This window comes from Thalassophryne amazonica, chromosome 5 (genome assembly GCF_902500255.1).
Source record: "Thalassophryne amazonica chromosome 5, fThaAma1.1, whole genome shotgun sequence".
NCBI classification, from domain to species: Eukaryota; Metazoa; Chordata; class Actinopteri; order Batrachoidiformes; family Batrachoididae; genus Thalassophryne; species Thalassophryne amazonica.
Window position 1 is genome coordinate 27,966,652 of NC_047107.1, and position 22,049 is coordinate 27,988,700.

The 22,049-nt window shown below is 40.5% G+C and overlaps 1 protein-coding gene across 1 annotated transcript in view; it reads left to right on the forward strand.

The window, feature by feature from the left end:
* vps33a (VPS33A core subunit of CORVET and HOPS complexes) overlaps window positions 1-22,049 on the forward strand; it is a 44,050-nt gene that overhangs the window by 7,162 nt on the left and 14,839 nt on the right. The window contains exons 3-8 of the mRNA XM_034169861.1: window positions 1,750-1,877; window positions 1,990-2,176; window positions 2,310-2,426; window positions 8,137-8,311; window positions 10,385-10,578; window positions 20,888-21,014. Of these exons, the coding sequence (XP_034025752.1) occupies window positions 1,750-1,877; window positions 1,990-2,176; window positions 2,310-2,426; window positions 8,137-8,311; window positions 10,385-10,578; window positions 20,888-21,014 (928 nt within the window). The remainder of the gene's footprint in view (window positions 1-1,749; window positions 1,878-1,989; window positions 2,177-2,309; window positions 2,427-8,136; window positions 8,312-10,384; window positions 10,579-20,887; window positions 21,015-22,049) is intronic.

Below are 22,049 nucleotides of genomic sequence, written 5' to 3' on the forward strand. Positions count from 1 at the left end.
GTGTCATGCTGACAGTATCTTAAGTGTGGAGTGTTGTGTGTTTGATGACGTCCGCCATTGTCTCTGTGTTGTGTGTAACAATTAAAGAACTTGGAGAGACAGCGTGCAAAAACAATGAAAGCTGTGGCTCTGGCACCATTCTCCCATGCAGATTGCTGCAGTGTTACAGGAAAATTAAATGTGTGTCCGTGTGTGTAAATACTGAGCTTAGAGGAGCGCGCACACACTGAAGTAAAAAGATATTAGGTGCACAGCAGCTGACAGTGTGTGACATTATTATTACACATGCTTCTATTGACAAATACTGAACAGAGTCGAGGTTGTTAAGAAGCTCTCTAATTCCACCATCAATAAAAATAAAACACGCGCATTTGCGCATCGCATATGATTTGAACATTGATGGAATAAAAATGTTTCCAATTAACAAAAACTCATTATGTGATGGCTCCTTTATGTGTGCAGTCAATAGCTCGGAATACATTCAGGAAACCGGCTCTCGCTGCAAAATGCGCTGTAATGTTGGAATGTGATGTACCTTGAGCTGGCTTGGCCTCATTTCAGAGTTACTGAGCAGCTATAAACCAGTGTGTATTTCAGGGACGAACGTACTCCATTTGTTCATGAAATAATCAGAGCAGATCAGCTCAGTCAAGTGTGTTCCATTGCTCAATCTGCGGTTGATTAACTGGATGTAGTTCAGGGACACTTGGAAAATGTGCAGTACTTTGAGTCCCGGATACTAGTATTGGGAAACGCTGCTATAAACAGCATTTATAGCAGCGTTATATTATAAACAGGCTCACCTTGGTTCAGGTGTTTTATTAAGTCATATTGTTTGGGGACTAGGCAGTGGTTTTCATGGCCGGTGGCTTTGGTATTGGTATTAAAAGCCATGTCCTGCTTATTTCCTCAGTAATCCTAGATTAACTGGACCTAATGTCATCAAGTTACCGATAGCTGCTAATAGTGCTAATACAGTTAGTGTACAAAATTAAATACCATGAAAATTTCACTCAGTAAAAATACTGGAGCACAGAGTTTTTAGATGGTCCGCTAGGGCGATTAACCACACAGCAAGTAATATTATAGATAGTTGTAATTAAATGTTCAGGAAAAACAGTCATGGTCCTCCACACAAAAAGCAGTCACTGTTCACAGTGTGTGTTACCAGAGCTCTGAGCTTGGCTCACAGCAGTACAGCCTGCCTGTACTCAAAACATCCACACGCCTAATTATGCATAACTTTATGGTTTAAAATTTCCTAAACAAAGTAATTAAAAAAAAAAAATCCACCACATGCACAGTTGTCACGGAGGAGGAAACTATCTATAGAGACCAAAACAGTTTTTTGTACCAGGCTGTCAACATGTTTGTTCCTGCTTTAAAGTTAGACATTTTAAATTGGGCTTCTATGAGAATGTGCTCCCTTTTGTAGTTAGCCTCAAACAGCCAGTCAAGGAACTGCAACTTTTTCCTTGTCCTTGTAGGCTTCATGTTAAGTGGCTGGAGGCTGAGGCTTGGTGCAAACTGACCGATTGAGCGTGACAGAGGTCCAAATGTGTACATTGTTTATGTATGTCACAGAAGTCTAAAATGAGTTCTTTCAAATGTGTATATATAGTAACATAAAGTAAAGGCACATTGTGTACAACGTGTTTGATTTTAAATGTAATCAGCAGATGCACATAATATAAGTTGTTTGCTGCAGCCTGACAGAACACGTTCTCTGATCATCACTGTTATTTTCAGGAGCATGAAGTGGAAAAGATGTTCACCCTTAAAAGCGGCCGGCTCCCCTCTGCTGATGTCAAAAATATCATCTTCTTTGTCCGTCCCAGATTGGAGCTGATGGACATCATTGCTGAGAATGTATTTAGGTATGTTTATTGTCTCACACTTTAAGCAATGACAAAATTATCTGTTCCTTGTTTTTCCTTTGCAAAGAGCACACAGCATTTAACAGTCTTCTAATGCACTATGCTCCTTCAGTGAGGATAAGATGCATTTGCCACGTGACTTCCACATTCTGTTTGTGCCCCGGCGGAGCATGCTGTGCGAGCAGCGGCTGAAGGAGCAGGGCGTGCTTGGATCCTTAATCAACATTGACGAGTATATTCTTGATTTGATTCCCTATGACGGTGACCTGCTCTCCATGGAGTATGAAAGTGCTTTCCGGGTGTGTCCATCGTCCACATATTACACATATATTCATTACACAAAAGAAAAGCTTTGTCAATATTTGTTGAGACTGTGCTAAAAAAAAAAAATACTATTTTTAAGTTTTTCAAATTTTATGCCTTCTTTTGCAGGAGTGCTACTTGGAAAATGACCAAACAAGCCTTTACCACACAGCCAAAGGGCTCATGACCTTACAAGCACTGTATGGTACCATACCACAGATTTATGGGAAAGGAGAATGTGCACGGGTGAGTGCTTTCATTGAAGTAAAGGCACTAAGTGCAACCTCTGTGAAAAAACGATGGAAATGCCGTCCATAAACCTTTGTCTTACTCTTGCAAATAAAAAAATTACAGATAATATACATACATGTCAGGCAGCACTTTGGATTAGTGGTTACCACTGTTGCCTCACAGCAAGAAGGTCATGGGTTTGATTCCCGCCTGTAGCCTTTCTGCGTGGAGTTTGCATGTTCTTCCCGTGTTTCTGTGGGTTTCCTCCGGGTGCTCCGGTTTTCTTCCACATTTAAAGACATGCAGGTTAGATGAATTGGAAATTTTATAACTGTCCAGGTCTCCCTTCCAAAAGAGATCTCTATCTCAGTGGGACTAATCTGGTTAAATAAAGGTAAAATAAAAAAAAAATAATAATTTTGTCCAGCAGCTGAGCATTCTTGCTGTTTTTGCAATATGCCTCAGAAAAAGTACATTGTTGCTGTTCCTGATGGCCTCATCTCTTTGAAGCCTGAACTTCACTAATTAAAATCAATATTTTCCATCAAGCTGCTGCCAGCTTCCTTGAATAGCAGATGGCAGATCAACTTTGCAGTTTAGAGCCTTGTCAGGGATGATTTTTCCTCATCTCCACCAAAAAATTTCCATCAGGTTGAGCTCAGACATTTCTTGTCATGTCATTGCTTGATACACCTTCTCCTGAAGAAAGGGTTTTGCCCTGTGACAAGATATATAATCATCCTGACACAACTTCATCATCACCTAAAGTATTTTCAGTTGATAGAATGAGGAAAGTCCACCCACTTTGCCTCAATTCTGAGGTAATTGGAGTGTAAACGTAATTGCCCTTTTTTGGGATCAATAAAGTTGTCTGAAAGTGTCCAAGATGTCACTGTGCAGCTGTACATTTAATTTCATTTTCATTTATGTATATAGCGCTAAATCACAACAAAGCTGCCTCAAGGTGCTTCACACAAGTAAGGTCTAACCTTGGGCCAAGAGCAAGCACACGGGCAACAGTGGTAAGGAAAAACTCCCTCTGATGATATTGAGGAAGAAACCTCAAGTAGACCAGACTCAAAGGGATGACCCACTGCTTAGGTCATTCCAGAAGTTACATGTTTTTTTACAAAGTTTTACAAAGCTGAAGAAACAGAAAATAGAAAATCAAACAATATAAGAATATAAGGAAGATGAGAAGTCCACACAGGTGTCAACACCACAGGCAGAAATTGTCCATGCCGTCATTGGTCCTGTCTCCGCGACAGGGTCACTTTCACATGAAGACTGCAACATGCAGCATCCACCTCACGTCTTCCACCTAACAGTCCATCCGGGCCCTTCAGTTTGGATCTGTCTGTCATTTATACCTCGGACAGAGAGAAGAAAGAGCAGAATCAGTTGGCCAGAAAAAAACTACACCTAAGCATAATTCATCAGCACTAAATCAACAGGAAAACAGAGAAAGTACTAAGATGATCGCCAGCCAGTAAACCTAAGCTGCACTCACAGACGCAAAATTTAGATAAAGTTGTGACAGAAACCGGTTCCGTTGCTAATAAAATGGCTTTGAAAAGATAGGAAGCATAGTTCCATACTATGTCAGTATGCTAGCCATACGAGAGGGAGAACAGATGCGTCCTAAGCCTGGACTTGAAAGTCTCCACAGAATCTGTTTTATTGGCATAGGGAGATCATTCCACAGAACAGGTGCATGATAAAAGAAAGCTCCGTGACCCGCAGACTTTTTATTCACCTTAGGGACACAAAGTAGTCCTGCACCCTGAGAACGCATAGCCCGGGCCGGTACATAGGGTTTAAGTAGGTCATCTAAGTATGGAGATGCTAGTCCATGAATAATTTTCTAAGGCCGGGTTCACACGGTAGGATAATTAGGCCTATATCAGACCCGATCTTCCCTTTCCGACAATCTTAAGTACGCCCCGACAATCGTGATGACGCTAAAGATAATCTTATCAGATATTCCTGCCGTGTGTGGTGTGTTAAGAGTGCTCTGATCTGCTCGGAAGGGCGTCAGGAGCGCTCTGATCACAAATCTGGGATATTCAACATGTTGGATTTTTCTGGCCCGATATCGCAGCGTGTGTTGTGTCCTCCGACCAAAACAAGCTCACAGCCTGCTGAATGTGACATTCAGCCAATCAGAAAGCGAGGTGACAGACGTACGGAGCGGAAATTAAAATCAAAACAGCTGTTCTGACTTACCAGAAAGTCCGGTGGTCGCGCTGTCTCCACTCCTTTAAAGAACACCTTTTCTTTTTCTATTTTTTTCCCCTCTTTTAAATAGTCCACAAAGTACCTCCGTTTGTTTACTCTGAAGTCACGTTTAATCTCGAGAGATTTTGCGAGATTTCCTGTCTGAGCTGTGAATGTTCGTGTGTGAAATCTGTTCGTGTGTGGTGTTGCTGGCCTTACTGTGTGGCTGAACACCACACACTGTACGACCAATCCTGTTAGAGCTATGATTTTTTTTATCTTCACGTGTGTTGTCTCTCAGGTTTTGGAGACCTAAAGATAATTTTAAGATCCTGCCGTGTGAACCAGGCTTAAGTTAATAGTAGAACCGTAAAATCTGATCTCACAGAGACAGGACGCCAGTGAAGAGATGCCAAAATGGGTGTAATGTGGTCGAACTTTCTACTTCCTGTCAGGAGTCTGGCAGCAGCATTTTGAACCACTTGGAGACCCCTAATGCTAGACTGCGATAAACCAGAAAGTACAGCTTTGCAGTACACTGTTGAGTTAATGAGTACTGCCTCTCTTGGTCCGTTATCTGGCATGCAACCCAATGTCATAACTCATAATATTTGTCTGTTTACTCCAGGCAGTCATTACCCTGAACACAGGTGAAACAGGGTATTGTTTTCACGCACGTGTGTGTGTGTGTCCGTCCATTTGACCGGACAAGATAAGTAAAAAGCAACTGCATGGATTAACATCAAACATGGGGGGAATATTCTATGGATTGATATGTAGAGGTGATTAGATTTTGGAGTAGTTTGGTCTTAGGTCAAGGAAAACTTGGTACAAAAAAACAGCTCTTGTTTTCTTTTGTTGTATATTTCAGTAACCGAAAGGCCTAAATGGGTGATCTAAGCGATATATTAATCAGCAAAATATTTGTGATTGTTTGGCATGAATGACTTCTAAATGAAGTCACATGATGAAGTCATCATTCACTCACTGCTTACTCCAATTAAGGGTCACGGGAGTGCTGGAGCCAATCCCAGCAGTCATAGGGCATGAGGTGGGATACACCCTGGACAGGGCACAAGTCTGTCGCAGAGCCACATATGGACAAACAAACAGTCACACCTGCACGAACACCTACAGACAATTTAAAGTTTCTAATTCAGCTAACTTGCATGTCTGTGGATATGGGAGGAAGCCAGAGCACCTGGAGTGAACCCACGCAAACACAGGGAGAACAGAACTTCACACAGAAAGGCCACAGGTGGGAATCGATCCCATAACCTTCTTGCTGTGAGGCAATAGTGCTAACCACTGTGCTGCCCATGATGAATTCATGCATAGTTAAAATTACAAACATATTTACTTGTACATTTATATCGTGGTGTGTTGAGCGTACCCTTTCAAGCCTTTCATCTTCATATGTTTGTTTAGAACACTGTACTGGATGAAAGTTCCAGTATCATTTCCCTGTTCAGTGCAGATTCGTGATCCATCACTGAATATCAGGTTATGTCAGGACATGTCTCGGGATGGTGGGGTGGGACCACGCTACCAGTGTTGCCAACTTGGCGACTTTCTCACTAAATCTGGTGACTTTCCAAACCCTCTTGATAACCTATTTTCTCAAAAGTAACTAGCGACAAATCTAGCTACTTTTCCTGGCGTCACTGGAGACTTTTCTGATGTTTGACGACTCAGATCTAGTCTCTGTTCCCACCCAGCAGCAGCGGGTCTTCCCACCTCCACTGCTGCTGCAAAGAAACAGAGCCCTATTGCAAAGCACTGAGCGGAGGGATATCTACAATCCTCCGCGTTCAAACATGCACCCGCGATGCCTCCGCGGCTGTTCCACATTGATTGGCAAACCTGACTCGGACTCAGTCAGCTTTTACCTCATTTGCTGCACTGTGAAATTTGAGGATCCCTGGCCTTGAGGAGTTATGATATTTTGAGAAGTGATTGCCAATTTTAATGGCAAAATAAACAAACAAATAATACGGTAAAGACATGCACATCCAAAACACATAAAATGGCGTGCAGGACCAAGAAAAATATATACCAAAAACAGAAACCAAATGATCTGCACAGCCACAGCGCTCCAACATGAAAAAGCATTTGGTTTCTAAAATAAACAAACCAACAATCAAGTTTATTTGTAGTTCAGTATTATTAAGGTGTTTTTACTCACTTTTTTCTTTTTGTCTGCCACAATTTTGTTTTTCAACAAATACATTAACAGTAAAACAAACAGCAAACGAACAAAGGACGAGGCCACAAATAACACTCACAGTATTATCATTATAAATAGAAAGAGATAGAAAAAAACAATTGTACAAAAACTAAAGTAAAGGCATTCTATAACATTAATTCTCTTAAAAAAATTCCTTATAGCACGTGGCAGTTTTATGACATTTGAGAGAGTCTATAAGCTTAATACTGCTTATATATTGTTCCAATTCAACTAGAAGTCTGTGTAAATTCCTTTTCAGTATACTACATTTCTGAATATGGAATTTACCAAATAATATTAAAACGTTGATAATGTATTCAGTGATCTCTCTCACAACGTTTTTTTTCTACAGCATCTGTGATGACATCATACTGTGCAAATAAAATGCAAATTAGATGATGACGTTTAGGACAGCCTATAGCTACTTTTCTTACTGAGGAGTTGGCAACACTGCACAATACAGAAATGACATAGCAACCTCACAGGCAGACTACAAGTCCATCTCCATCCGTCTGTCTGTCTGTCTGTGTGGTTCTGTAGAGTGGTGGGTTTAGCACCAGTGCCATCTCCCAGACCTCACCGCTGAAGGTCCAGTAAGGAGAGTTTGAATTTTGTTTTGTTTTGGTTTTCTCCTCAGAATGAAGCATTAGGTAACCTTGAACATATTCACTTTCAAAGTTGCCAAATGTGCCCACAGATACCTGCAGATAAAAAAAAAAGCATCATAAAGTATAGTCACAGACAAATTCTCTCTCTGCTCGACTGTCTCGAACACAGAAACACTTTACTATTCACCCCCTAATGGCAGGGAGTGGCATAAATATGAAGACGTTCACTGGTTTGTTATGTCTTTTCAAGTATACTGGTGTGCGTGTGTTTGCTTGGGGCTGGGCGCGGCTTCGTTCTAGTCATACTGCTAATTCTGCATGGGCAGTTGGGCATTTCCATGCTGAATGGGAACTTTAGGCAGCATTTTTCTTGCAGTGTTTCCCTTGCATTTTCACTGTTCTGTATGTTTTTTGTTTGTTTGTTTCAAAAACAAAGGACTTTTGGTGTAACACGGTTCACACTGTAATTAGAAGAATTAAAAGACTAATTAAAGAGTTATCTTACTTTTTGTCATTTCACACCTTGTGTCAACTGGCACATGCATGCCGTAAATAGTGTCTAAAAATGTATATGTGTGTGAGGTACACACACAAAAAAAACTTGAAATGTGATGAAAAACTGTACACAAGTCACGTGGAAGTGCTCAGCTTGTTATCACTTTCCCTTTCTTAGCATGTAGCCAATATGATGCTGCGGATGAAGAGGGAGTTTGCTGGCATTCAGAATCAGATCCTGCCTGTGTTCGACACGCTGCTCCTCCTGGACCGTAATGTTGACCTGCTCACACCTCTGGCCACGCAACTTACCTACGAGGGCCTCATTGACGAAATCTACGGAATCAATAATGGTCAGCACGAACCTTTCACTACATAATGTCGGCGTTATGCAAATCTACGTACTTTAAAGTTACGTTTTCCTGCTTGATTGAATGCTTATTTCTGTCATATGTGTTATGATGCCAGCACAGAACTCTAGCTCGTTGTTCTTCATGTCTGATGTTTGTGCACAGTTCTGCTATGATGTGTAGCGTAATAAAACCATTATGAAAGTGGGTAAACTGCCAATTTATGTTCACAAAATGTAGAAAATTGATGCTGTAAATTCTGATTTTGACATTTACTGCCCTCGAGTGGTTGTGTGAAGATTTCACATTTAGCAACCCTTAATGGTTGCCCATTGGGGATATGAATACAACCCCTGGCAATAATTATGGAATCACCGGCCTCAGAGGATGTTCATTCAGTTGTTTAATTTTGTAGAAAAAAAGCAGATCACAGACATGACACAAAACTAAAGTCATTTCAAATGGCAACTTTCTGGCTTTAAGAAACACTATAAGAAATCAGGAAAAAAAATTGTGGCTGTCAGTAACGGTTACTTTTTTAGACCAAGCACAGGGAAAAAAATATGGACTCACTCAATTCTGAGGAATAAATTATGAAATCACCCTGTAAATTTTCATCCCCAAAACTCACACTTGCATCATATCAGATCTGCTCGTTAGTCTGCATCTAAAAAGGAGTGATCACACCTTGGAGAGCTGTTGCACCAAGTGGACTAACATGAATCATGGCTCCAACACGAGAGATGTCAATTGAAACAAAGGAGAGGATTATCAAACTCTTAAAAGAGGGTAAATCATCATGCAATGTTGCAAAAGATGTTTGTTGTTCACAGTCAGCTGTGTCTAAACTCTGGACCAAATACAAACAACATGGGATGGTTGTTAAAGGCAAACATACTGGTAGACCAAGGAAGACATCAAAGCGTCAAGACTGAAAACTTAAAGCAGTATGTCTCAAAAATCGAAAATGCACAACAAAACAAATGAGGAACGAATGGGAGGAAACTGGAGTCAACGTCTGTGACCGAACTGTAAGAAACCGCCTAAAGGAAATGGGATTTACATACAGAAAAGCTAAACGAAAGCCATCATTAACACCTAAACGGAAAAAAACAAGGTTACAATGGACTAAGGAAAAGCAATCATGGATTGTGGATGACTGGATGAAAGTCATATTCAGTGATGAATCTCAAATCTGCATTGGGCAAGGTGATGATGCTGGAACTTTTGTTTGGTGCTGTTCCAATGAGATTTATAAAGATGACTGCCTGAAGAGAACATGTAAATTTCCACAGTCATTGATGATATGGGGCTGCATGTCAGGTAAAGGCACTGGGGAGATGGCTGTCATTACATCATCAATAAATGCACAAGTTTACGTTGATATTTTGGACACTTTTCTTATCCCATCAATTGAAAGGATGTTTGGGGATGATGAAATCATTTTTCAAGATGATAATGCATCTTGCCATAGAGCAAAAACTATGAAAACATTCCTTGCAAAAAGACACATAGGGTCAATGTCATGGCCTGCAAATAGTCCGAATCTTAATCCAATTGAAAATCTTTGGTGGAAGTTGAAGAAAATGGTCCATGACAAGGCTCTAACCCGTAAAGCTGATCTGGCAACAGCAATCAGAGAAAGTTGGAGCCAGATTGATGAAGAGTACTGTTTGTCACTCATTAAGTCCATGCCTCAGAGACTGCAAGCTGTTATAAAAGCCAGAGGTGGTGCAACAAAATACTAGTGATGTGTTGGAGCGTTCTTTTGTTTTTCATGATTCCATAATTTTTTCCTCAGGATTGAGTGATTCCATATTTTTTTCCCCCTGCTTGGTCTAAAAAAGTAACCGTTACTGACTGCCACATTTTTTTTTTCCTGATTTCTTATAGTCTTTCTTAAAGCCAGAAAGTTGCCATTTGAAATGACTTTAGTTTTGTGTCATGTCTGTGATCTGCTTTTTTTCTACAAAATTAAACAACTGAATGAACATCCTCCAAGGCCGGTGATTCCATGATTTTTGCCAGGGGTTGTAATATCTACATTGAACTTGATTTGTTTCATCTGACACTCAGGTTATGTCAAGCTACCTCCTGAGAAGTTTTCACAGAAAAAACAAGGTGAGGCGAGTAAAGATTTACCCACTGAGCCCAAGAAGCTACAGCTAAATTCGGCAGAGGAATTATACGCTGAAATCCGGGACAAAAATTTCAACGCTGTTGGAGCAGCACTGAGCAAGAAGGCCAAGATCATATCTGCTGCTTTTGAGGTTGGTTTTTTCAGTACATTGCCATTGTTAGCACTTGTGCATTTTGTAACAGTGTGATACTTCATTCATGCTAATAAATGTAGCTGTAGTGTATGGCATTTTCAAAAAGTTGCATAATAATAATAATAATAATAATGATAATAATAATAACCTTTATTTAACCATGTAGAATTCCACCAAGATCAAACCTCTTTTACAAGAATGACCTGGCCGAGAAAGGCGGCAGCACACGTCATAATGGGCAGGTTAACATCAACATGAGAACGTTGGTGATGAATAATATACAATCATCTTGGTCATAATAACATTGCACATGATGACAAAATCTCAAGCAGATTTAGAATTAGAAACATAGGCATTGCACAAAAGAATCCCATTCGTGATCTCATAAAATAGACCAGAAGGTGTTCAAGGAAGTCAGTCTGGGTAGTTTCAGTTCAGATTGGAGCTGGTTCAGCCCCAGCTGATGGCCTATAAAAAGGTGTCTTATGACCAAGGTGTTGCACAAGAAACATCTCATCATGGGTAAAAGCATAGAGCTCTCTCAAGATCTTTGCAACCTTATTGTTGCAAAACGTGCTGATGGCATTGGTTCCAGAAGGATTTCTTAAGTTCTGAATGTTCCAGTGAGCACTGTTGGGGCCATAATCCAGAAGTGGAAAGAACATCATTTCACCATAAACCAGCCACAAAAGGGTGCTCCTCGCAGGATTTATGGAGACTGGCTTAGCCACTCCGGGACCTTGAAATGCTTTTTACGGAGCCACTCCTTTGTTGCCTGAGCGGTGTGTTTGGGATCATTGTCGTGCTGGAAGACCCACCCATGTTGCATCATCAGTGCTGTCACTGATGGAAGGAGGTTTTGGCTTAAAATCTCAGGATACATGGCCACGTTCATTCTTCCTTTAACACGGATTAGTTGTCCTGTCCCCTTTGCAGAAGAACAGCCCCAAAGCATGATGTTTCCACCCCCATGCTTCACAGTAGATATGGTGTTCTTGGAATGCAACTCAGCATTCATCTTCCTCCAAACACGACGGATTGAGTTTTTACCAAAATGTTCTATTATGGTTTCATCTGACCACATGATATTCTTGCAGGCCTCTTCTGGATCATCCATATGCTCTCTGGCAAACTTCAGACGGGCCTGGACATGTACTGGCTTAAGCACGGGGACACGCCTGGCACTGCAGGATTTCAGTCCCTCTCTGCGTAGTGTGTTACTGATGGTAGCTTTTGTTACTTTGGTCCCACCTCTCTGCAGGTCATTCATCAGGTCCCTCCATGTAGTTCTGGGATTTTTGTTCACCGTTCTCATGATCATTTTGACCCCACGGGATGACATCTTGCGTGGAGCCCCAGATCGAGGGAGATTATCAATGGTCTTGTATGTCTTCCATTTTCTTACAATTGCTCCCACAGTTGATTTATTCACACCAACCTGCTTGACTATTGTAGATTTACTCTTCCCAGCCTGGTGCACATCTACAGTTTTCTTCCTGTGTCCTTCGACAGCTCTTTGGTCTTGGCCATGGTTGAGTTTGGAGTCTGACTGTTTTGAGACTGTGGATAGGTGTCTTTTATACAGATAACGAGTTCCAACAGGAGCCATTAATACAGGTAACAGGTGGTGGACAGAAGAACTTCTTAAAGAAGAAGTTACAGGTTTGTGAGAGCCAGAAATCTTGCTTGTTTGTGGGTGACCAAATACTTATTTTCCACCATAATTTACAAATAAATGTGATTGTCTGAATTTTTTTCTCATTTTGTCTCTCATAGTTGAAGTGTACCTATGTTGAAAATTACAGACCTCTCTCATCTTTCTAAGTAGGAGAACTTGCACAATCAGGGACTGACTAAATCCTTTTTTTTACCCCACTGTATGTCTAATATGGAAGTCAAATGACAATGAAGGATCAAAAATTACCTCAAGTTTCCTCACTTTGTCAGTGTGATGTATGTCATAGGAGCCTAGGCTAATCATTACCTGGTCAAATTGATGCTGATGTCTCACTGGACTAAGAGCCATCATTTCAGTCTTGTCAGAGTTTAAAAGTAAGAAATTGCTAGACATTCAGCTTTTCACTTATGCAAAGCAATCCTCTAAGGATTTTTCGTGGATGAGATTACCAGCAGTTATCGGCATGTACAACTAAGTATCATCAGCATAGCAGTGAAAGGTAATCCCAAAATGCCACAATATGTGCCCAAGGGGTGCTATAGAAAGGGAGAAAAAAGGGGGGCCCCAAATTTTGTTTTGTTAGAGGCAGTGTTGTACTTAACACAGTGAGAACGACTGGTCAGGTATGATGTTAAGCTTGCAAGGGCATTCTCAGGAATCCCAAAATGATTCTCCAGCCTATAGAGTAGAATATGGTGATCCACACTATCGAACGCTGCACTGAGGTCTAACAGCACCAGAACTGTAGTGGTGTCCGAATCCACTGCAAGCAGAAGATCATTCACCACTTTGAGCTGGGCTTACACTGTGCGAGTTTTGGCCTTCTTTGAGCCAATTTTTCACTCATGCGAGAATTTTTTGGATCTCACCGAGTTTCAGCTTAATCGTGCGTGCTGCATCATGTAGTATACATGGAGTAACGAGCTGTGTTTAACCTCTTACAACAACCTCCCGATCGGCAATTGTATGGTCGGATGAAAATCAAACCTATTTGATATTCTGGTCGGCCGTGATGAGGGTATCGCGCTGTTGAAGCAGCGCTACGAGTGTCTGCGAGCCAATTTACCCCAACCTCTCACACTGTGCACGTGCAAACACCGATGCAGAATTGGAGAGAGCATAAACAGTGATCATCTCTTTGGGAGACCAGTTTCTGTTTCTTTTTCCCCCTTATTCTTCAACTCATGTAAAGTCTTGTATTGTTTTTTTTATTATTATTTAATGTCTCCCATTGAGAGTTTTTGTAAAAATAAGAAATGTAAATAAAGATTAAAAAAAAAGCTTCTGTTTAAGTTTTGCTTCCAGAAACACGAGTCCGACATGTGGTTTTTGAACGGACAATGTGAGTAGTCAGATTGCATCAGAGCATCGGGCCTTATAGTGTGAGAACATAAATTGTGCGCTCTGAACTTTTACACCCTGCGGTTTTGTCGTACAGTTTGAACTGGTACAATGATTGAAAATATCATACAGTGTCTGCCCAGCTTTACTGAGAGCCGTCTCTGTGGAATGATATTTTCTAAAAGCAGACTGCAGTGGCTCAAAGAGATTATTCTCAGTAAGATAGTCCATGAGCTGCCATGAAACCACTTTTTCCAGAATTTTATAGCAAAATCATAGATTTGATATCGGCCTATAGTTTTTCAATATACTAGGGTCAAGAATAGATTTCTTAAGTAATGGTTTAATCACCACAGATTTGAAACATTTAGGGCCAGATCCAGAGGTTAATGAGAGATTAATCTCCAGCAGTCAGCCCAAGAGTGGGCCACAGGTCCTTTAACAGTTTTGTTGGTATAGGATCAAATAAGCAGGTTGTGCTTTTAGTAGATGTTACAAGTTTCGTCAGCACACCTAGTGAGATACTATCAAATTCTGTAAATCTAGGTAAAACTTCAGTAGTGGCGCCCACCTCAATAGCAGGGTGTAGTGGCTGGGTTAAGGCATGCTGCGATATGTTTAACCTGATGTCTTCTATTTTCTTCTCAAAGTAATCCAGGAAATCTTGTGCTGTAAAAGGAGAGCGAACTGCAGGTGGTTGTCCATAAATAAGTGTTGCCACCGTGTTGAATAAGACATTTGAGTTTTGCTTGTTTTTGTTGATCAAATCAGAGTAATAGGTCCGCTTTGTACCCACTAATGCATGCTTATAGTCTAAGATAGCATCATGCCACGCAAGGTGGAATACTTATAATTTTGAACCACACCATTTCCGTTCTAGACCTCTAGCCTTATGCTTGAGGTCACGCAGGTAATCATTGAACCAAGGTAACTGTGGGGGTTTTTTTGGAGGGGGGGTTAATATAGGTGGAGCAATCATGTCAAGTGCAGTTTTGAGTGCTGAGTTTAAACTGTCCACAAGACTGTCTACTGATTGAGCATTTTCCAATCATGAAGCTAAGATATCAGACAGTCTAGCTTCAAGTTCAGTCATAGTTGAGGAGTTGATGTGTCGTCACAGTGATAAATAAGGTTGTTGTTCCACTAAACACGGCAGCAAACTGTAAACTTAACAAGTGAGCGATCAGTTGCTGTGCCAGTTAAATCAATTTTTTCCAGAGGGGAAAAAATGAACCCCACAACTTAGAAAAAAAAATTGAGCCCAACTTGAAAAATGATTATGAAAACACTTATTAACAAATAGAAAATGAAGTGTAAGGGGACAATGGCACATTATAAATGTGTGAGCACCCCCCCACCCCCACTGTGCAACAAAAATGGAAAAGTGTGTGTGTACATACATACACGCATGCACGCTGCATGTCACGTCAAGTCTGAGAGCAGGTGCTAATGTTGCTGCATCCACAACACAACAGAACCACCTTCGGTCCTGGATGGCAATGATCCAGGCAAACAACCAGGCCGTTCCCATCTCTGTAAAGTAATTATCTATCTGTCACAGCCAGGTGAAATGTGGGCATCCTCTTGGCCTTCTCATTCCACTGGGGTCCTCAACATGAATGCACCTATTTGCAGGATCATGCACAGAGAAACATGTCACATGGCCAGAATTTGAAAGGCGATGCTTCCTCACAATGCAAGGATCCTCCAAAGAGACTTGGTGCCAAAGACATCCAGCCATCACCTTAGGTCACTGGTTAGCTTCCAAGTTTCACAACCATACAGTAAGACAGGTAGCACCAGGACCAGAAAGACTTGAAGCTTCATTCTCCTGCAAAGATACCAGTATCGATAAACACCTCTGTCTAGGAACCTCATGTCTCCATAAGCTCTTCCTGGGTGTCTTGATCTTAAAGGCAGAGGAGCTAGAAACATGCCACAAGAAAAACAAAACCTGTTAAAGAGCAGATGAGCTCCTTATGAATCAACAGCCACCATGCTTCTGTGTTTATGTGAAGTTTATTTTCAGTATGCAGTAAAACTCACCTAAACTGTCATTGTGTAACCCGGATATTCACAGTCACCGGATAAAAACAAAGGCCCCAATGCTTTTGTATGGTTTTCCATGTAATAAACACTGTATATAATGGATTTTGCATAACTGATTTTCACTCACATCGGACAAAGCGTCCCGTCCTCTCGCAATGCGTTTCCATTAAAAATCCCTCACATATACCAGACAGAGCATTCTGGACATGCTCAGTAATGGAGGTATGAAATTAACTTCAGCACTGACACTTACCGTTTTGTGGAAAGTGGGTACCGTATTTCCGTGACTGGCCTTTTATTTTTTCCAAACCGTGTTGCCTGTACTGTCATATAGTGTTAAGTTTCACACATATCCCTGGGTGTGACGAATCAAAGAGTTTTAGATCACAGCCTTCTGCCTGGCTCTCAGGAGTCTGACACACCTGCTAAATTGGACACCACAAAAGGCTGGGATTTGTCACTTTTCTGGTGTTACTCCTTCCTCTCCCATCATATTTTAAAAGTTTTTGCAGTACGCACGGTGATTACATTTCAGTCGTGGATCAAATACATTTGGCAGAAAAGTCCACAAATATGACCAAATTCACAACACAAAGTCGGAAAAAGACGCTGAAATGACCTTCAATTCATGGAGGAAATAGTACACCTTAGCTTTGGTTTGGAGGTTGATGATTTTATAAAGAAGCTCACTGAGGGACAAACTAATCCAGAAAAAGCCACTGTTCTGCAGCAAATAGCATAAAGATGGAGAACTTTAAAAGATTCACCCTCACGTCAATGTCATTGCATGGCCATGGAGTTACAGAGCTGCAGAAGCATAAATCAGGCTTTAGAATTTTAAGGTACCACACTGCAGCAGACTTAGAAAAAAGAGTGACTCAACTAAATGTAATCCTGTTAATGCACATAATGTCCGGCGCTTATTTAAGGCAGGCATTCATTTTTTTCAGACGAAGTAAATGAGGCAGGTCCCGATTCAAGGTTCCCCGTAGATCATTCGGCACCTCCTGACTGTAACTAATCCGTTACATACATATGACTGACATATGATTTTGTTTGTTTTATGCGTTATGAGTTTTATGTTTTATTTACCGGATTTTGTCTGTTTAATACATATAATGGATTTTGATTATAACAGACAAAATTCGCTGGCCCACCTGAATCCATTATATCAATTATAGGCTGATATAAAATCTATCATTTTGCTGTAAAATTCTGGAAAAAGTGGTTTCACAGCAGCTCGTGGACCACCTTACTGAGAATAATCTTTTTCAGCCACTGCAGTCTGCCTTTAGAAAATATCACTTCACAGAGACAGCTCTCACTAAAGTAGTGAATGATCTTCTGCTCGCAATGGACTTGGACACCACTACAGTTCTGGTGCTGTTAGTTGATGATTGCTGCGTTTGATACTGTGGATCATCATATTTTACTCGACAAGCTGGAGAATCATTTTGGGATTACTGGAAGTGCCCTTGCGTGGTTGACGTCATACCTGTCCAGTCCTTCTCACTGTGTTTTGTACAGTAACACTACCTCCAAACTTAGTGACATGAAATTTGGACTTCCACAGGGATCCGTCTTAGGCCCTCTGGTTTTCTCCCTTTATTTAGCACCCCTTGGGCATATACTGTGGTGTTTTGGGATTGCCTTTTATTGCTATGCTAATTATACTCAATTGTACGTGCCAATAACTGCTGGTAATTTCATCCACATAAAATCTTTAGAAGATTGCCGTGCATCAGTGAGAAGCTGGATGTCTCATAACTTCCTACTTTTAAACTCTGATAAGACTGAAATGATGGTTCTTGTACCAACGAAACATCAGCATCAATATGATCAGCTAGTTCTTAGCCTAGGTTTGTGTGTCATACATCATACGGACCAAGTGCGGAACCTTGGGGTAAGTTTTGATCCTACGTTGTCCTTTGACCTCCACATTAGAGGTATTACAAGGACTGCTATCTTCCATCTGTGAAATATAGTGAAGATTCATCCCATCCTGTCTATGGCTGATGCTGAGACCCTGATTCATGCATTTGTCTCTTCTAGATTGGATTATTGCAATGTTCTATTTTCTGGTTTACCGCAGTCCAGCATTAGGGGTCTCCAATTGTTTCAAAATGCTGCTACCAGACTTCTGACACGAAGCAGAAAGTGTGACCACATTACACCTATTTTGGCATCTCGTCACTGGCTTCTTGTCCCTGTGAGATCAGATTTTAAGGTTCTGCTACTAATCTATAAAATGGTTCACGGACTGGCACCTCTCTACGTAGCTGATCTAATTAAACCCTATGTACCGGCCGGGGCTTTGCATTCGCAGGATGCAGGACTACAACCCCAATTCCAGTGAAGATGGGACGTTGTGTGAAATGTAAATAAAAACAGAATATAATGATATGCAAATCTTCTTCAACCTATATTCAGTTGAATACACCACAAAGACAAGATATTTGATGTTCAAACTGATAAACTTTGTTTTTGTGCAAATATTTTCTCATTTTGAAATGGATGCCTGCAACATGTTTCAAAAAAGCTGGAACAGTGATAGGTTTACCACTGTGTTACATCACCTTTTCTTCTAACAACACTCAATAAATGTTTGGGAACTGAGGACACTAATTGTGAGTGTCATGATTTGGTATAAAAGGAGTATCCACAACAGGCTCAGCCGTTCACAAGCAAAGATGGGTTGAGGATCACCACTTTGTGAACAACTGCATGAAAAAATAGTCGAACAGTTTAAGAACAATGTTTCTCAACATTCAGTTGCAAGGAATTTAGGGATTCCATCATCTACAGTCCATAATATAATCAGAAGATTCAGAGAATCTGGAGAACTTTCTACACCGAAAACCTTGACCTTCAGTCCCTCAGGCGGCACTGCATTAAAAACCGGCATCATTGTGTAAAGGATCTTACCGTGTGGGCTCAGGAACACTTCGTCGCTACATCTACAAGTGCAAGTTAAAACTCTACCATACAAAGCGAAAGCCATACATCAACAACATCCAGAAATGCCGCCACCTTCTCTGGGCCCGAGCTCAATTGAAACGGACAGACAGAAAGTGGAAAAGTGTGCTGTGGTATGATGAGTCCACGTTTCAAATTGTTTTGGGAAATCATGGGCGTCGTGTCCTCTGGACAAAAGAGGAATAAGACCATCAGATTGTTACCAGTGCAAAGTTCAAAAGCCAGCATTTGTGATGGTATGGGGGTGTGTTAGTGCCCATGGCATGGGCAACTTACACATCTGTGATGGCACCATCAATGCAGAAAGGTACATCCAGGTTTTGGAGCAACACATGCTGCCATCCAAGCAACGTCTTTTTCAGGGACGTCCCTGCTTATTTCAGCAAGACAATGCCAAGCCACATTCTGCACGTGTTACAACAGCGTGGCTTCATAGTAAAAGAGTGCGGGTACTAGACTGGCCTGCCTGCAGTCCAGACCTGTCGCCCATTGAAAATGTGTGGTGCATTATGAAGTGCAAAATACGACAATGCAGACCCTGGACTGTTGAACAACTGAAGTCGTACATCAAGCAAGAATGGGAAAGAATTCCACCTACAAAGCTTCAACAATTAGCGTCCTCAGTTCCCAAATGCTTATTGAGTGTTGTTAGAAGGAAAGGTGATGTAACACAGTGGTAAACATACCACTGTCCCAGCTTTTTTGAAATGTGTTGCAGGCATCCATTTGAAAATGAGCAAATATTTGCACAAAAGTCTACCAGTTTGAACATTAAATATTTTGTCTTTGTGGTGTATTCAGTTGAATATAGGTTGAAGAGGATTTGCAAATCATTGTATTCTGTTTTTATTTACATTTTACACAACGTCCCAACTTCATTGGAATTGGGGTTGTACTACAACCCCTGGCAAAAATTATGGAATCACCAGCCTCGGAGGATGTTCATTCAGTTGTTTAATTTTGTAGAAAAAAAGCAGATCACAGACATGACACAAAACTAAAGTAACTTCAAATGGCAACTTTCTGGCTTTAAGAAACACTATAAGAAATCAAGAAAAAAAGATTGTGGCAGTCAGTAACGGTTACTTTTTTAGACCAAGCAGAGGAAAAAAATATGGAATCACTCAATTCTGAGGAAAAAATTATGGAATCACCCTGTAAATTTTCATCCCCAAAACTAACACCTGCATCAAATCAGATCTGCTCGTTGACACTGACCCTATGCCATGACATTGACCCTTTCAAGTCCAGACTTAAGAAGCACCTGTTTTCTCTTTCATATGGCTAGCATATTGGCATTTTTTTTATTTTTATTTTTTACTCTTTTATTGAGCTTTTTTAATCTTTTAATTCATTTTATTTTGTTTTCTGAATTGTTTTGTGTGAAGCGCCTTGCGGCACCTCTGTTGTGATTTGGTCCTATATAACAAATGAATAAATTGAAATTGAATTGATAATTATATGCGAGTTTTACTGTATTTTATGCTTGAAATGTTTTTAATTGTTACTATGTTTTACTGTATGTATTTTATATGTGTGTATCCTGGGCATGACCTCTGCATCCAGGAACTGTAGGTTGTTCTCCAGCCCACGGGTAATCTTTATTTAGAGGTTGGGGGGCTTGACAGCATGATTAGCACTTCAACCTTCATAAAAACACCTTGCAAAAGGTAAACATCGAAAATGTAAGATTCTTGTTTCTGATCTCCGTTGGAGCAACTCTGCTTTTGCCTTCCATCGGAGGGAAGTGTGTTGTGAAGGGGGTGAGGGACGTTTGGAGCCTCATCTCTGGACAAGACGAAACCACAAGAGAGCACCAAGGGTCTTGCTTTGGAGCATGGCGGGTGATGCAGTGTTGCAGAGTCATCCACTGTGTGGTGGCACCAAGATCCAAACCGTATGCAACTTATGTGGCTTCTGGAACATCCTTTCCCATAGAAAGGATGGCTACACTGCATATACTGTAGCTTAAAAAGGCATCTGGGATCACAAAAGTTTTCAGGACTATTATTAACTGTGTTTAAATAGCTGAACAACAAAACCGAGACATAAATCTGCAGGTGCATTTTGTAAAGGAATTGGTCTCGGAGTTCGGTTCATCTTTCTGCTAGTCAAGCGAAAGCCAAGTCTTCTAACCTTATGTGGCACAGACTTTTTCTTTTGTATAATTTTCTGATGTGCTGAATGTTTGTTGTTTGCAAGCAGATAGTTTCCATTATACATTTATTAACACTTTAACAAGTAAAATTGTGTGTTTTACAGGAACGTCATAATGCAAAAACAGTGGGCGAAATAAAGCAGTTTGTGTCTCAGCTGCCTCACATGCAGGCAGCACGAGGTTCGCTGGCTAATCACACATCCATAGCCGAGCTGATTAAGGACATCACCAGTGCGTATAAATCCTGTTTAACCACACTGCTTCTTATTCCTCCTCTCCATTGAAGTGATTCTTGCTTTGTTTTCATATTTGCCATGCAGGTCAAGTTTTTATGTCTGTTTGCTTGCTAATTGAAAATGTTGATTGATAGTGTGGGGTGATGGTCTGGTTCAGGGGTCTGCAACATTTACTGTCAAAAGAGCCAAATTCTTCTGGAACCGCAAAATATATTTGACCATTAAAATTAATGAATAAAGCTAACACAGCTTTTAAAGTTTTCTATATACAGTTCAACTATATATTTTGAATTGTTTGTTTGTTTTGCTTTGTTTTGATTCTTTGTTTTTTGTTGTTGTTTGTTTAATTTTGTTTTGTTTTATACTACCGCAAATCAGAAAAGTTTGGATGCTACAGAAAATGTGGTGGTGTGGGACCCAGTGAGCCTCACATTTTCTTTGACTTCTATTTATGTAACTGCAGACAGTATAAAACCAACATATTTAAATGTTCTGTGTGGTCAGCTTTATTTTATTTGTTAATATACATCCATTCCTACATTTAAGGCCTACAACATATTAAAAAATAGGGTTGGGACATGCAGTTTATAGAATTAAATAATGATTTTTACAGCAAGTTTTCTGGAGAAATGTCAGGGGGTGGATACATGTACATTTCCAAGTCGATGAATATTTCTTGGACTTTATTTACATCAGTCATTGGTACTGTATGGTAAATCTGTGTCAAGTAGGCGGTTCTCAAAAACTATGTGACCATGCTGGAAGGAGACGAGTGAGGGAAGCCACCAAGGCACAAGTCTGGAAGAATTTTTTACTTCTGTAGGTGTGAATGGAAAAACTGGGAATAGCGCAACTTTTTTCCCCCATTTTACATATAGTCCCAACTTTTTCTGATTTGTGGTTGTTTCTGTTGCATTTCTTAAATTACAGATCTGCTATGAATAAAGGTGTTAACATTTTATTGTTTAAAAAATTTTGTAGAACAAATTAAAACACCAAACTCTTACAAAGAAGGGGAAAAAAAATACAC